Source organism: Macrobrachium rosenbergii, chromosome 1 (assembly GCF_040412425.1).
Source record: "Macrobrachium rosenbergii isolate ZJJX-2024 chromosome 1, ASM4041242v1, whole genome shotgun sequence".
Classification (NCBI taxonomy): domain Eukaryota; kingdom Metazoa; phylum Arthropoda; class Malacostraca; order Decapoda; family Palaemonidae; genus Macrobrachium; species Macrobrachium rosenbergii.
The window spans coordinates 55,421,822-55,440,471 of record NC_089741.1 but is presented as its reverse complement, the minus strand read 5'-3'; the positions used below and the strand labels follow the sequence as shown (position 1 = coordinate 55,440,471).

The 18,650-nt window shown below is 36.6% G+C and overlaps 1 protein-coding gene across 18 annotated transcripts in view; it reads right to left on the bottom strand.

Moving 5' to 3' along the window:
• da (daughterless) overlaps positions 1 to 18,650 on the bottom strand; it is a 624,884-nt gene that overhangs the window by 565,042 nt on the left and 41,192 nt on the right. For all 18 annotated transcript variants that reach the window (XM_067103717.1, XM_067103756.1, XM_067103616.1 and 15 more), the window contains exon 3: positions 16,552 to 16,711. In XM_067103717.1, coding sequence (XP_066959818.1) covers positions 16,552 to 16,711 — 160 coding nt within the window. The remainder of the gene's footprint in view (positions 1 to 16,551; positions 16,712 to 18,650) is intronic.

Here is an 18,650-nt window from a genome sequence, read left to right as displayed (position 1 = left end):
GATGAAGTAAATAAGAAAAGAGAGAGAGAGAGAGAGAGAGAGAGAGAGAGAGAGAGAGAGAGAGAGAGAGAGAGAGAGAGTGTTGCAGAATAGAGAGATTTTAAGAACAAGGGCAAGAAATAAACGAGGAACGATGAAGGAAATAAAAAAATGAGAGAGAGAGAGAGAGAGAGAGAGAGAGAGAGAGAGAGAGAGAGAGAGAGAGAGAAATTATATGAACAAAGGTATGAATAAACAAGGAACGATGAAATAAGAAAAGAGAGAGAGAGAGAGAGAGAGAGAGAGAGAGAGAGAGAGAGAGAGAGAGAGAGAGAGAGAGCGAGAGAGAGAGAGAGAGAATGTTACAGAATCAGAGAAATTATATGAACAAAGCTATGAATAAACAAGGAACGATGAAATAAGAAAAGAGAGAGAGAGAGAGAGAATGTTGCAGAATCAGAGAAATTACAAAAACAAAGGTATGAATAAACGACGCACGATGAAGTAAATAAGAAAAAACGAGAGAGAGAGAGAGAGAGAGAGAGAGAGAGAGAGAGAGAGAGAGAGAGAGAGAGAGAATTAAGTAAAGCCTAATCTAAAGTGACACTGCGAAGTCCCCAGCCATCTCCTAAGTAATCCTCGGGGAGGGAGGAAGGGAGAGACAGAGAGACAGAAAGGAAGAGGGTAGGATCATGTTAAGAGTAGGGACGGGGAATGTTGCTGATGAATTTGATGAATGTCTTGATGAATCTGATGAATGAAGTCGAGGATAGCGTGTGGGAGTTATTGTTTAGAAGCCAAATATCGGGAGCGACGGGCAGGAATCCCCCGACATGCAGTCGTGCCAATGGAAGGATGGTATTGACAGGATCTGAGGACGGGAGGGGAGAGGAGAGGGGAGAGGGGAGGAAGAGGGGAAGAGGAGGGGTGTGAGGGAGGGGAGGGGAGGGGAGGAGAGGGTCAGGCGAAGGCTTACTGAGAAGGAAAAAAAAGCCATGAGTCATCTTCAAGACTTACTTACGCCCACAAAAACATAAATGGAGATATACATTATTCTTAACATTATTCTCCTTCTTCGTCATCGTTATCATATTTATGACTTCTCATTATCATTATTATTACTGTATAATAGTATCCAAAGCGTTCGTCGTCCGAATGCTAAAAGACAGGCAAGGAAAAATTTCGGCAGAATCTACTCAATTTCAATGCTTATGATATTATTAACATCATTCAATAAGGAAATATTCAAAATAATTATTTTTCATTGAAAGCCTTAATATAACAACAACAACCACAACCAATGGCAGCATATAAAAGTGGCTGCCAGAACACAGTAGGTTAGTACAACGATGACGAAAGGGGATAGGAACTTTATAAATGACCCAATAAATTGATCAGCTCAGTTATCCTTACTGAAGGCCCTGACTCGAATTGCAAAAAAAAAAAAATCTGGGGGATGATGATAAATGATAAATGCTTGGCTAGACGCCGCCAGCGAAAGTTTATAAAAAAAGGTCACACTATTCGAATTCTAAACTGTTAAAAATTTCTGAGTTCATCTTTAAATTTTCTAAAAAGCAGCGCATCTTATGTTAAAAGTTTCTACAGAGCAAAGATGTAGATATAGTATCTAGCGTTTCTACGATGTACAGAAACTTGTGTCTGACATTTATTATAAGAGAAAGTGGTAGATATTCCAGCTAGCGCTTTTTATCATAAAAAGCTGTAGGTCCTGCATTAAATAATTGTAAAAACTGGTAAAACTTTCTACTGAACATTTATATAATGTGTTACATATTACAAACCATTTTTTTCAAGAAAGTGGTATCTTGTAGCCACCACTACATAAAAAAAAAAATGGCAGATCTTGCGCTTAATGGAAGATCATGTATCACCCATTTCCACATCAAACGCGAACTTCGCAACAGAAAAGGTTACCGATACCATCTCAGGAAACTATAAGCTTATGCCTTAAGGGGGGAAAAAATACCAAGTGATAAAGCTGATACCAAGACCCGGATACCCGCTGCCATTCATCATGATAACTGCCTGCGTGTGATATGGACCTTAAAAAGACCTTAGCCATAAATCTCCCCAGCCACTGCTACACTCCCTTAGAACGGCCCTGCCCCTAACATGCGGCGTCCCCAGGACACCCAGGGCACCCCGACCCCCTTCCCAACTGTACAACACCCTTTTTCGTGCCCAACCCCCGACATCGTCCTTTTCCTGCTCCTACTACTCTTCCTCCCTCCCTTCCTTTCCACCCACAATCGAGGTTTTTTCCCTCTCAACTCAGATCTTACTCCGTTTTCTCCTTTAAAATCGCTCGATTCAAGAAAGCAAAAAACAAAATAACAAGGTATAAGAACTTTCCACCGGCATACAGAAAAACAAGAAATGACTGTATGAAGAAAATCAAAGATCAGGAACCCAGACTAAGGATCATAAAAGTGAATACCTCAGCTAAGCTGCGATGAGGCGATTCCTAAAAAAAAAAAAAAAAAAAGGGCAAACAAGGGTATGAAAGAAAGAATCAGAACTGAGACGAGGAAAACCTCAACACGAGCAGCTAAGGGTAAGGGGGACAATCCCAAAGAAACGTCAGCGCGACACGATTCCCTACGAAAAAGAGCGAGGTGTTTCTTGCGCGTCTGTCAGTACCTCTATCTGTCATTTTGCCGTGTCACCCTTTCCCCCCAAAATCTACTACTACTACTACTACTACTACTACTACTACTGCTGCTGCTGCTGCTGCTGCTGGTGGTTCTTTGCTGCCTCAGTCGCCGAGTGTCAAATAACGGCCGCGGCGCCGCTGTTACTGGCGCCGCCACTGCCAGTCTTAAGACTGTTCCTAATGACCGTAGATAATTTCGTCAAAACCGCAAGTGCTGTTATTAGTGACCCTAAATCTCGATGTCATGCGTTGTCATCGATCTTTAGTGCAGTTATGTTAATTCATTAATTATCAAGAGGCACGGCCGGTGTTTCCTGCCTTTAAAAATATGAAGAGACCAATTTACATAAACTGAAGTGTTTAAATGTTACAGCAACTTTCCACTTACTACTAAGATAGACCAACTTACATAAACTGAAGGGTTTAAATGTTACAGCAACTTTTCACTTACTACTAACATATCTGATGAAAATCAGTAAGAAATTCAAAAACAGCCAAAACGTGAACAAAAGGCGACGAGTATTTCAAGGCACAGTAAAAAGACATACGACTTATAAACCACGGTATCTACTCCCAGAATATAAGCATTACATCGCATATAATGTTAATCATCAACACGCATGATAAGCATCAGGGGAAAACCTAAACTGACTGAATTCAAGAATCTTTCCTATTACAAAAAATACAGTAAACTATGAAAAATAAATAAGTGTAAAAGCTGAAGAAGCTAACTATAATAATCCTGGAATCAAAGGCAAAATATCAAAAGCATCCCCAATGACAGGAAAACAACTTTAAACAACGTTTTCTGAAAATCCACGGACAATAATAATAACGGAAATTTAAATATGTTTACTGAATGCTTGTTTTGTTGAAGTACACAGGAAATAACGACAATAAAAAATATCCACAAAGGCTTAAAAGACATAGAAGGGACTTAGAAAAGCAGATTTATTATTGAAATACACATTCTGTAATATGAAACATGTAGAGAAAAGGAATCTGATGTCGGGGCAAAAAGGAATTTATGTTAGGATATAACTAAAAGGAACAAAAGATTAGCAACTTAAACGCTAGCCATCATCAAAAAAGGGAACACCTAAGGCTGCGATCCAATCATAAGAAATGCAAGAGTACGTCGTATACGGTTAAATCTAGATTACGGATTTTCTGCGGGCTAATTCGGCAGAAAAGATTTGCCACGCAAGAGTAAGAGGGGAAACCTGGATCCAAGGAAGAACGAGGGAAACTTAAAATGGGAAATCGCTACACCTACATTTAACTTACCACAGAGACCACCAACCATGTTTAAGAATTCTTCAATTGCTAAATGCAAAAAGTGAGCATTTACTGAAATGTGCTGCAAGGGAAAAATCATCCACACGTCGTCATTAATGTCAAAATGAACAACGTTTATGCTGTAAAAAATCAAATTCAAGAAAAACTAAGAAAAAATCATACAAAGATTAAGCCAAACTGAAAGAATTCCTATGATATTTAAACTCTATTAGAACTAAACATTTAAACCACCTAACGCAAAAGCAAACAGAATCTTATGTTCACATAGGTAAAAAAAAAAAAAAATAACGTTCACTCGTCCACTCAACGCTAGGTTAATGTTAATTAAAGATTGTAAGTCATAAATGGGATGTAAAACAAAGATTTATTAAAACAGACATTCTGTAATCCGAAACATAAAAGAAGAGAACTGATGGGGAGTAACGGCCATTGTAAACTGGCAAAATGTGTCGCAGTTTTTTCGGCGCGATCGAGATTTCTGTACAGCCGCTATAGCGTATAATAAAGGCCGCCGAAAATCGATCTATCTTTCGGTGGTCTCGGCATAAAGCTGTATGAGCCGCGGCCCATGAAACTTTAACTACTGCCCGGTGATGGCCTATCCTATATCGTTGCCAGAAGCACGATTATAGCTACCTTTTAAGTAATAAAGGAACTACTGAGGGCTGTGGGCTGCAATTTGGTATGTATGATGATTGAAGGATGGCTGATCAACATACCGATTTGCAGCCGTCTAGCCTCAGTAGTTTTTAAGATCTGCGGTAGGAAAGAAAAAAGTGCGGACAGAATAAAGTGCGGACGGACAGAAAAAGCCGGCACAATTGTTTTCTTTTACAGAAAACTAAAAAGACAACACTTCCGGCTGCGACTAAATAACCAGTCATACAGGGGCATGTATAAGGTTAAATCTCGATTAAGAGTTTTCTGCGGGCCAATTCGACAGAAAAGATTTGCCACGGAAAAGTAAGAAGAATACTTGAATGGCAAACCGCTACAGCTACATTTAACTTACTACAGTGACCATAAACGATTTTTAAGAATTGGACAATAGTTAAATGCAAAACAAAGCATTTACTGAAATGTTCTGTGGGGAAAAATCAATCACCAGTCATCATTAATGTCACAGTGAACGTCGTTTTGTGCTGTATATAAAATAAACATTTGTCAAGAAAAATTAAGAAGAAATCCTACAAAAAAATAGTCCAAAAAAAATTAATTCCATAGACACGTAAGATATGTTACTGCCAAAACTTCAACCACCCAAAGTAAAAACAAACACAATCTTAAGTTCAAATGGGCTGAATTAAAAAAAAAATATAAAATAAAATAAAGTGCATTGTCCACTCAACCCTAGGCTATTAAGTTCCATAAAAACTATCCATTTATCATTGTAATGATAATGAGGTATTGTGTATATTTCAAAATACGAGAGAGAGAGAGAGAGAGAGAGAGAGAGAGAGAGAGAGAGAGAGGAGAGAGAGAGAGAGAGAGAGAGAGAGAGAAGAGAATATTTACCCAAAGATGACAAGATATATTACAGCTAAACATTTTCAACCACCCAAGTAAAAATAAACACAATCTTAAGTTCAAATGGGTTGAACTGGAAAAAAAAAAGGGCACGCGTCCACTCAACGTTAGGATATTAAGTTCCATAAAAATTATCCATTTATCAATGTACAATAAAGAGAGAGAGAAATTTCGAACGAATATTTAACCACGGAAGACAAATGTTGAACCCGATTCTTTTTTCTTTTTAATCATTAAGTTCAACTGTTTCCGACTTCAACAGAAAAGAACCACAACCAACATGCCTCAGTAAAATTTGCTTTCCTAAAAAAAAAAAAAAAAAAAAAAATTTATAAACCTGTGTCCATTCCCGAATGTTCAAAATAACTTTATCCATCTACGACTTTTAATGAGAGTGATAAACGTTCTTCCCTATTTTAATGAGAACACTGAAGGCATTACATCAGAAAAGTATAATGTATATATTTTTTTACTTCTTCAAAATTATACATAAATCTTCGTGTCTTCTTCTATTCATGAGATAGAAACATGAAGACAAAACTGTGGCGCCAGCAGCAACTGTCGCTGTTCCCGTGACGCCAGAGTATATTTACAACCAATCAAGACCCATTACCACTTTCGGCGAGGACCGCGTTGCATGCAATGCGTGCGGTGTCATTCGCAGAAACAGACAGAAAACTGCTCGACGGCTGATTATCAACTGAGAATTCTTCCTCCAAGATTTTCCTACTTTTGATGAACGACAACAATAACAGTTATGGGTGATATGACTCTGCGAGTGAACGAAACCGCAATGACTGGCTGAACTGAACGACATTTGATATTTCTTTAAAAGAGGACTTTTGTCACGAACAGACTGCATCAAAATTCAATTTAAATCTGCCTTCCAGTCTGGCGCGTGTTCGAAAATTCAGAAATAAACAAAAATGAGAAAAATAGAAAAATCAGCGTATCGTTAAAACCGATGCAAATTATTAGTACTCTACGGTGGAGAAAGTCAGTAATGAAAAGACTGTTATTTCCAAGGAATAAATTATCATCGCACCCTTTATTATCATTATTTTTCATGATACGCTCATAACCTTATATGCAAAGCCAAAATGTCAGCAACTTACTAAGTAAGTCAATGGCCTTTTTCTGGCTCATGAATGCCATAGTTAACGTGTTTAACAATATGATCTATTTCAAATTCATACGCTGAACAATATGACCCAATTTCAAGTTAATAATAATAATAATAATAATAATAATAATAATAATAATAATAATACGATCTAATTCCAAGTATACGTTTACCTATGCAATCTAATTTCAAGCTTACGTTCAATAATACGATCTAATTTAATTTATAAGTTTAATGATGTGAACTAATTTCAAGTTTACGTGTTTAACAACATGATCTAATTTCAAGTTTACTTATCTAACAAAGCAATCTAATTTCAAGGTTACTTTTAAAACCATATCTAATTTCAAGTTTACGTATCTAGCATTGCAATCTAATTTCAAGTTTACGTATCTAACAATGCAATCTAATTTCAAGCTTAGTTTTAACAACATGATCTAATTTCAAGTCTACGTGTTTAGCAATGCAATCTAATTTCAAGCTTACTCTTAACAAAATGATCTAATTTCAAGTATACGTTTACCGATGTGAACCAATTTCAAGTTTACGTTTTACAGTACGATCTATATTTCACGTTTACGTTTAACAATGCGATCCAATGTCAAGTTATGTTTAACAATATGATCAAATTTCAGGTTTATGTGTTTAACATTATGATATAATTTTAAGTTTAATTTAACAATGAGATCTAATTTCGAGTTTACGTGCTTACTAATATGATCTCATTTCAGGTTTATGTGTATAAAAATGTGATCTAATTTCAAGTTTACGTTTAACAATGTGACCTAATTTCAAGTTACGTGTTTAACAATACGATCTAATGTTAGGTTTATAAGTTTAACAATGCGATGTAATTTCAAGTTTGTTATACAATATGATCTAATTTCAAGTTTAGGTGTTTATAAATATGATCTAATTTCAGGTTTATGCGAATAACAATGAGAGCTCATTTCAAATTTATGTTTATCAATATGATCTCATTTCAAAGTCAGTCTGGATACACAGTATAACCCCACAAGCCTCAAAATGAACCCCAAACCTACTGTACAAAGCTTCGAGGAAATCTCCCAGAATCAAAACACAAAATGTGAAACCATACTCAGAATGTAGCAACACCGCCAGCCCCTTTTATACGGAGCAGCTGAGATTACGTTTTGAAAGTTAAATTTAATTATCCATGACACTTCCCAAAGCATTCACGGCGCCTGTCAACAAATAAAGACAACAAAGATACTGGAGAAAATGCAAGCAAGAAAGATTAAATACTTCAAAAAACCAGCTGAAGACTAAATTCCCCATCTAGAGGGACTGACCAAGAGAGGACCCTTGAATATCCCCTTTCCCAAAGTACCTGAAAGATTGTAAACTTACGTGTGCGACATACAATGAAGATGTTCTCTAGTGTGAACGATGACTGCCTTAAGCAATCTAGCAATACAATTACCATGGTCGAGAGCAATGTTCAAAGCGATATTTATTAAAGAAACAAAGGTCAGCGACCTTGCGATTGGTACCAACTAAACAAAATTCACCTCTGACCCTCCTTACGCTGACCTCACCAAAATCAACACCGTCATTTTACTGCTAAGAAAACAAAACAAAACAAACATACTAAGTAATAAGTGCTACAGATCTCATAAAAATTGATGCACATCAGTCAGCATGCCCCTCGAAGCTCTGAAGATACAAAATCACTCGAGCGGGGGAGAACACTTCAATATCGGCTTTCCGACGTGAGTGCAAAGGGATATTAATGTTAGGATAACTCCTACACAGAGCACTTCATTTTTTTAAGTGTTCTCTCTTAATCCCTATCGCTTAACAAAATATTATCGCGTTCCTCGCACACATACGACCACTACCAATAACTGAACTTTTAAAAAGCTGGGAGCTTCTTTTCCCGACTTAACAGGAAACAACATTATCATAAGCAAAACAGATGGGCCGATGCCTCTATGTTTGCTTTCGTTTCTAAAAAGCAAAACAGTTCCGCTGAAGTTGAAATCAAAAACGTCTCACGCGGATTAACCTTCAATGAACACTTGATTATAGCTTATTTTTTACGTACCCTCAATTGTTCCCTATACAAAAATGGTTTCAAATCATCGATTTAAGGGGGTAAGGGTGTTAGCTCAAGCCCGTACTCCCTCGAAAGGTTTCTGTGTAAACGGTAAACCGTCTAAGTATCGTCACTAAGCGCTACTTATCCTACTAACCGGAAGACAAGCGGTACACCAATAAAGTCAACTTACACGTACCTCAAATCCTATATAAAGTAAAATAATCCAACTGACCTTACATCGATTAACTCTTACATGATTCTATATATAAACTAGTTTGGTCATAAGCCGGATAAAAGAGGAGGGTTAAAGGGACTCTCCCTTAGAGAGAGAGAGAGAGAGAGAGAGAGAGAGAGAGAGAGAGAGAGAGAGAGAGAGAGCAAACGCTAATGAACCTAGTAACCCTAACGACCTGGCGGAAGCAGCAACGGGTCACAAAAAGACTCAAACGCCAAAGGAGTCAGAATAGGAAGTACATTTGATCTTTTTCTTTTTGCATTTTCCTTAGGTGAACATCATAGGATTATTATTGTTGCACCCTCTGACCTAATCGAAACGATCTCAAACTTAAAATCCACGATGTAATCCTACGCCCTTCCTTCCCGGCATACATCCACCCCAAGGGGGAATGAAGCATTAATACACCCTCACCCCAATCCCTCCCCCTTTCCCTTAGTTCAAGGCCGGATCGCCGGCGCCGACCAGCCTGAGGAGCATTCCTCGGGGGTCAAAGGGCAAAATACCACTCCATTAGCATCCAGTGTAGGTAAAAATAAGAGGAAACAAATCACTTGACCTTTACAATGCAAGAAATCATGTAGCATGAAACACACGATATAAGCACTTGTAATTCAGCATCTGAACGGATCTAAAATATGGCACTATATTACATCTTTACTATTTTACTATGTAAAATTAAAAAAAAATAGTAACTTAACGCAAGTATTGTAATTAATAATTTTTAAAAATTGAAATATACCCCAAGCATACAAAAATGTACAGGAAAACTGTTTTATTCATGTACAAACACACACACAGACACACTGTCTCTCTCTCTCTCTCTCTCTCTCTCTCTCTCTCTCTCTCTCTCTCTCTCTCTCTCAACACACGTATATATAATATACTATATATTTAGGTTATATATATATATATATAGAGAGTATATATATATATATATATATATATATATATATATACATATAATTTTTTTTCCACTAACAAAGGTGGCTCCAGTAACAGACAGAACATATCTCAACAACTATTAGCAATTACAACAAACAAACAAACACAGACATAGACACACACACACACACACAAACGTCTCGTGGACTACCCATCAGGCCCCTGCTACTAATGCTGTGTCACCACTAAGCTGCACACACACTCATGCGTGTATTGGTTAAGTGCTTTTATTTATGATGCTTTTACCAACCAACAGTTTTACTGTCATTCCGGCGTTCGGTCTCAAAAAACGTTATATAAAACCTTTCCTCTAGGCATATTCAATTCACATTATCATTTACCTCAGCAACTAGTTAACTTTCTTAAGCTAGAGTAGTACTTACACAACCACGACTAATTCGTTAAATTTACACTCACTTTCCATTATTCTTTACCTGACATTCGATTTACAAACAATAAATTTACAAGTTTATCAAAAAGTAATTCTCTAACCTACCTCTTCCAGCAAACAGTTGTAATTCTTCAGATATTAGATTTATACCTGTAAGTGTGTCACGCCTTAACCCCCGCTTTTTTTTTTTATATATAAATGGGCTGCATTCATCCTCTACATTTCCCCTGGCACACATCTGACTTCCCTAAAAGTCAATAAGAAACTCATCTTTCCATATCCATCAGCGTTGCCCAAATTATGAAATCTCACCTCTCACTCTTTCCCTAATATTTACTATGAATTTATTAATTATCAAGTTTAAACATTAAATAACACTGAGCAGGTAAAAATCAGTTAATAAGAACGTCTCTGTGGAGAATAATTTTTGGGTATGCTCTACTTTCATCAAACTAAATTTTCTCAATAAGTTATTATCAATTTTAGAGAGAACGTCCCTGTCTCGCAAATGCCCAAGCATTAATGTAATTTGCAACTTACCTAATGCTAAGCAGTCCGATGCAAGAATTATGATTTCAGTGAAATCCAAAGTCTAGTCCTTCAGCAGTATTACCAATTATCTTGGCACACTGTAACTTACACTGCCTTCACAAGTCACTTTTACATAGCAAAAGGTCTTACAACTCCAACACACCGAACATTATTCAGCAAGACCTAACATTGCCAATGACCTCAATTTCTATCCATAACCCTACTTCTACACCTATGCCTACATCAATCATTCAGTCATTCATTTAATGTCTAACCTTCCGCTAAAAAGAGTAAACTTTTTTTTTTAAATATAAATCGAGTAAAGTTTTCTCCAAACATTTCCTCAACGCAAGTGTACCCAACACAGTGGTTTATTAAACTTTATTTTTCTCTGTTGTGACTCCAGCTTTAGCAGCCATAATCACTCAATCAACATTCTCGCCATCCGGTTCCGGTTTCAAAGAGATTCCTGTCTATCAATGAACCTGGACTGTTCTATAGACTTTGGGATAGATATATACCTTAAAGTACACTTTCAAGTATAAATATTACATCTGAAGACGATAAATAATTGATATAAAATACTTCTGGCAATTATCAATTATATAAATTTTGGAGTTAACGCCACTATTTTTGTTTCATAACTCCTAGTGCCAAATCAGTCGATGGAATGAGGAATGAGGAACTACACAGGCCCTAATGGTAAAAAATAAAGAAATAAATAAATAAATAAATAAACTGAGAAAACCAATACAGCATAAAACTGCTTGTTGAACGGTAAACTGTAGATTCATGTTATTTCTGTCCTTCTGATTATGTGCAGTACAAAAACAAACGCACCAGCCAATATTCAACAATTTCGCTACAATGCACTACAAAAGTCTGAAGTGGGTTAGCTTTCCTTGGGGCTGCATTTTTTTTTAAATCAACCACTGATACAAAAATTATATTAACATATCAATAAAATATTAATATCTTTAAGTCCCATCAATTATAAAGACAAAACTTTAAGCATTATTTAAACAAAAATAAGACCAACCAAATACGAATATTAAAGCAACGCATCCATGAAAATCTAACCCAGTAACTACATGATCAAATATTCCGGCAATTCGTCCCTAAAATACTAGCTAACCCAATAACTATAAATACAAAAATGAAAAGAAACATATCAACAATATAAACTGAAGAAAAACATTCCAGCACATCCCACTAATCATAAAGAATCCAGACAATAACCCGGGACGTCAGGGTCACACGAGATAATTACCGTAACATATATAAACGTTAGGAGGAGCCGGCGCTCTATGAAGTCCCATTTCCATACGCTTACCAACTAATCTGTGGTAGTCCCTATTGAGAAGCCTCCCTCAAGCCGTTCAATCTGTTGACACAATCAACATCCAACTCGGATTCCCTCAACACACAAACACACACGCGCACACACCACCCACCCTGTCCCATCGACCGAGAAGTCGTAACCCTTCAACATTCCCCAAAACAGAACAGTCTCTCTCTCTCTCTCTCTCTCTCTCTCTCTCTCTCTCTCTCTCTCTCTCCTCCAAATGAATAATTTACAAACTAAAATGTGAATAATTTAAGGAAACTAATGTAACTTTAAGAAGGGAAAATTAAATTAATTTTATCCCTCCATGTCAAAAATCTACAGTACTTGAATGAGTTGGGACAAAAACGTAATGAAGTACTTCTCTCTCAAATGTGAATAACTTAAGGAAACTAAAATGTGGATAATTTCAGGAAACTAATGTAACTTTAAGAAGGGAAAATTAAATTCATTTTTTATCGCCCTCCATGTCAAAAATCTAGAGTATTTGAATGAGTTAGGACAAAAATGTAATGAAGTACTCTCTCTCTCTCTCTCCAAATGTGAATAATTTAAGGAAACTAATGTAACTTTAAGAAGGGAAAATAAAATTAATTTTGTATCCCCCGCCATGTCAAAAATCTAGAGTATTTGAATGAGTTAGGACAAAAATGTAATGAAGTACCTCTCTCTCTCTCTCTCTCTCTCTCTCTCTCTCTCTCTCTCTCTCTCTCTCTCTCCAAATGTGAATAATTTAAGCAAACTAAAATGAACCTTTAAGAAGGGAAAATTAAATTATTTTTTTATCTCCTTCCATGTCAAAAATCTAGTGTCTGAATGAGTTAGGACAAAAATGTAATGAAGTAATCTCTCTCTCTCCCCAAAATCCAAATAATTAAAGGAAACTAGTGCATCTTTACAAATGGAAAATTAAATTAATTTCTAATCTCCCTCCATGTCAAGAATCTGGTATTTGAGTGAGTTAAGACAAAAATATAATGAAGTACTCTCTCTCTCTCTTCCCAAAATTCAAATAATTAAAGGAAACTAGTGCATCTTTACAAATGGAAAATCAAATTATTTTTTTATCTCCCTCCATGTCAAGAATCTGGTATTTGAGTGAGTTAAGACAAAAATATAACGAAGTACTCTCTCTCTCTCTTCCCAAAATTCAAATAATTAAAGGAAACTAGTGCATCTTTACAAATGGAAAATTAAATAATTTTTTTATTCCCTTCCGTGTCAAGAATTTAGAGTATTTGAATTAGTTAAGACAAAAATGCAATAAAGTACCCACCCCACCTCCTCCCCCTCTCTCTCTCTCTCTCTCTTTCTCTCTCTCTCTCTCTCCAAATGTGAATAATTTAGGGAAACTCGTGTACCTTTAGGACAAGAAAATGAAATCAACTTTTTTTTTCTTCCTCCATGTCAAGAATCTAGAGTATTTAAATTAGTTCAGACAAAAATGTACTGAAATGTGAATAACATAAGCAAACTAATGCAGCTTTACGAAGGGAAAATTAAATTAATTTTTTCCCTCATTATTGGTGCAATTATAGGAAATTGCCTCAGCGAAGGTGATAATGTGATGAATTAACACAGGACCTCTTTCTTTCTCTCCCTCCATGTCAAGAATCTACAGTATTTGAATGAAGACAAAAATGCTGTGAAATTCTCTCTCTCTCTCTCTCTCAAGAATGGAGCACAGATCTAGAAATATATGGATATATGTAATTATTATCTTAGAAGTTCACACCATCTCTCTCTCTCTCCAACTGCAATGAACTTGACTAAAATATCACAAATATTGGACTATATTCGAACTGATATTTTACAACTATATGGAATACACGCAAATGCAAATCAAATATTCTACAATTACCTCTCTCTCTCTCTCTCTCTCTCTCTCTCTCTCTCCGATGAACATACTTGAACATTTTGTATTAAGTTCTAATAAGTTACATTTGAATGTAACTCCCCTCCTACTGAGTACACCTAAGGGTACCATAACTACAGTCTTAGAATCCCAGTCCTCTTTTTATCTAAGAGTTTAATAAGGAATTTGCTTTTTTAAAGATGAAAGTGAAAAATATACACCCCATAAATCTCTCTCTCTCTAATATATATATATATATATGGATGTGTGTGTGTGTGTGTATGTTCCAGCATAACTGAAACGCACTGAGCAATTTCAGCCAAACTTGGTATACATATGACTTACTATGTGGAAAAGAATACTGTGGGGGTAAGACATCACTAACACTAAAGGGCACCAAAGGGGTTGGGAGTGGGGGAGGGGAGGGGTGACATGTAAAAATAACCGAAAACGACAGATATTAGTGTCTAATCCATAGGTTTCGAGGTCACTGAGATGAATAGTGACACTCCCGATGCTCTTTAAGTACAAGGTCAGCCCCAATAGGAATGGGGAGTGAGAAGGGGTGAAATATAAAATATTAAAACTGCTGGGCAATGTAATTGAAGTAACTATCTTAACAGGAGAGAGAGAGAGAGAGAGAGAGAGAGAGAGAGAGAGAGAGAGAGAGAGAGAGAGAGAGAGAGAGCTTTATCGGTTGTCATTGTTTTCCGGCAGCGCTGGGTTGGCAGCTAGTATATATATATGTATGTATGTATGTATGTATATATATATATATATATATATATATATATATATATATATATATTATATATATATATATATATATATATATATATATATATATATGAAATCAATGCAATTAAACAACTAGGCACACTATATAGCAAAAACTGTTTTAATTCCGTGTGTCTGTCCTGAACATATCTCTTTCTAATTAACGCAATGTACGACAATCAGTCTTTTACGCATACAACTTGCACCAACTGCAAATCGAAGAAGAAAGGATCTGAAGTCACAAAGGTGAACACCTAAAAGACAAGTTTACTTCTTCATTGAACCTTTAGCCCGAAATCTCCTCAGCTAGCAATAATCTTCGCTGCCATGTTTGCGTTTGGTATTTTCAAGTGGCGACAACATCGGAAATATGACTTTTTTTATATAAATCATAGTGTATCATTTGTTTATTTAACACTTAAGATAAAAACAATGCTTCGGAAAAGAAGAACACAAACATCGCTACTTGTGTCTTTTACATACAATAGCGTACCGAGCTGAGTACATACCGACTTCTCCAAGCATCCCAAAAAAAAAAAAATTTTAACGTTACATAATAAGATTATAAAAACTAAAGCAAACACTCACACACACACACACACACACACACACACACACACACACACATATATATAAATGTATTTATGTGTGTGTGAGCGCTTGCTTTAGTTTTTATAATCTTACTATGTATCACGTTAAAAACAATTTTTTTTTTCGGGGGTATGGTTGGAGAGGTCTGTATGTACTCAACTCGGTACGCTGCTGTATGTAAGACACTAGTAGCGATGTTTGTGTTCTTTTCCGAAGCATTGCTTTTATCTAAGTGTTCAAGAAACAAATGATACACTATGATTTATATAAAAAAGTCATATTTCCGATGTTGTCGCCACTTGAAAACACACACATACACACACACACACACACACACCGAGAAAAGCAACATTTCAGCGTGAAGAAGTGTATGTGTCTTATTCAGTAATCAAAAGACAAGGCAGCCAAAAATTCAAAAGTTTCACAGTCCCCTCATGCCAAGCACCACGAATGAAAATAAGGACCATCCCTAAAGATTATACCATGATTCAAAATCACGAAAATTAACATAATTTGAGTAAGAGTTATAACAGGAAGATGTGCAGCTAATAACCATAAGACAAAAATGCTAACCAAAACCCAAAATAACTAGTTTTAAAACCAACTGTTAGCTAGGCGGGGCCTACGTGCGACTGGTTGATTTCAACAGTAAACTGATGCCAGTCACTTTTATAAAACATATCCACTGTAATAAACCAAAGGAATGAAATCGAGAGACTGTTTTCAAAAGAATGATGTTCACCCTGTTTGTGAAGATCCATGACAATTATCATCATCATCATCATCATCATCAATGCACTCTTTCAATATTATTAATCATCAAATAATCTGGTACACCATTATTAGTGATTTCTATGCAAGTCATGTCGTGGTTCTCCGGTTCATAAACTCTAGACAGGTCGATGAATTTATCGTGTCAGGACAATAGTGACTTATCTGGTACTATGAAATCCAGATTCTCTCACTTCACTCAACGCAAAACTGTTTCAACAATAAAGAATTGCTTTTTCCCTTATCTGAAACTAAACAGCTCTTCATAACTAGAACTCCTCAATGTGAAACCTAATAAATCCCATAGCTATATGTTCGAGCCCCGTCTGTGAGCCAATGACAAGGTGATTAAACTGGTGTTACAAAGACAAGGGTCGACGATGCCCAAAAGTAACCATTGACAATAATTGACACTCCTACTAATAGATCTCCTGATAACTTACCTGTAGTAGTGTGTGGAAGGGGCCGTCGAGGGGGGCTTGTGAAGGGGAAATACGGGGAGTCTGGCGCGAAGGCTCCACCGTCCGGGCCCCCTCCACCACCGCCGCCACCTCCCACACCCCCAACGGCCCCAGCGCCTACGTAACTGCCGCCGCTGGCACCCTGAAAACGCACAAAAAAATATGTGTTACGTTTCGAACCATTTCCTGATACATAGGTAAAAGAAAATAAAAACGAGATTGAGATAGGAAGCTTTCACTGGTTTGAAAATAGATATATATAATCTAGCCTGCTTTCCTAAAAATAAAAAATGATTAAATAACAGTGGGCACCAAACCAATATATAAAAAATATATTAAGAATGCATGTCATGTAATTTCTTAAAAGTTTTGCTTTAATAACCATATTGCTGAAATTCACTTTCGTAATAAAAGGAGAGAGCACTCTACCTCAGGGGTTATGTCAATCCTCCGGGCAATTTTATCTACAAGGGTTTTTATATTTTTGAACACGTTTATAGAAAATTCAAGCGGCTTATTTTGCCAATTCTGCTACAGCAGCCATGCCCCACGGGGGCATAATCACAACATATTTCTAGCTAACTCTTGCACCATAAAACGCTAGAAGGATAATGAAAACGATGCTTAATGAAAAAGAAAAGCGGGTTTGATTATGGTACCAAAAACCGCGAGATATCAGTTCCCAGTTTCGTTTCCAATTCTGACGAGATACTCGATAATTCGAGCAGAGCATCTTTGCTGATGTCAATCAAACTATTGGTAATTCAATCATGATATAATTGGGTGACAAAACAGCAAAGTATCAAAAGTTTCCCATTACAGATGTGAGCCTGTCTAACTTGTCAACTTATGATAAAAAAAACTTCATTCGCCGTCGATTCTTCTTATATTATCAGCACAATGCAGACAGAAAAAGCAATTTCAAAATGGCATGCAAGTACCAAAGCACAACAGGCAGAGTAAAAAAAAAAATAAATAAATAAAAATTCCGAAGACGATCCTAAGAATACACTGTGGGATAAAGGCGATGAAACAATAACTGAAGGGAAAGCTTATCAATTTTATGAATGTTTAAATTCAAACATACCATCTCGAAATATATAAGATTAAACAGTCTAGTAGGCCTCTCAAAATACACTGTATCCCTGGTGAACAGATCGAATGACACAAGTTTCAGCCAATCCCACTCAACTTCATAAAGACATGTAAACGATAACCTTTCTAACAGAAGATTCACAAAAATAGAATAAGGATGTTTATATCTTGAAAAATCCGAGCAAATCCCATTGAAATGTGCTGTACTGTGTCACCAAATCTGTCTTCCAGGTTCAATGACAAAGGAAAATAATGTTAAAACATTCAATACTTCTGGTCATTTAAACGGAATGTTAGTTATACTTTCTTGGGTTACTTAACCACAACCGTCAACTGCATTTGTGTTTGATGAAGTACTTCCAATGCTCAAGATTGACAAGGTCATTTCTTAGATAATCTTCTTCTTCTTCGTTTAACGTGCTTTTCCCATTTTTCATATAGGGTAAGCACGATGCCTTCTATTGAAGGACTTTGATTTGGCGTTGGGGTAGGCCGTAGCCTCGATCGGCTGCCCTGCCTGACATCACTTAGACCCCGGTAGCACATGTGTATATGTATCGTGCTAAATCCCCAGCTCCTTTCCCCTAGCAGCGCAGGGACGAGAGCGGTTTAGGCCGACAGTTCGAGACGTGTTAGGCGTCTGTTATGTTATGTTATGTTGTGTGTGTGTGTGTGTGTGTGTGTGTGTGTGTGTGTGTGTGTGTGTGTGTGTGTGTGTGTGTGTGTGTTTTTTTTTTTTTTAAGATGTTGGAGTGGAATGTTTGTGTGTGTATTAGTCTGTAACACCCATTTGCTTTCAACAAACCTATCCGTTGATTACAGTTATTTCTTAGATAACCATCTCTCAGAATATCTAAAGTTGATAGAAATAATTCCTCAGAATATGAGAGGTTGATAAAACAGCTCTAAAAATGTGTAGACCAAAAATAACAAGTAAAAAATGCGCCGAAGTTTCTTCGGCGCAATCGAGTTTTCTGTACAGCATA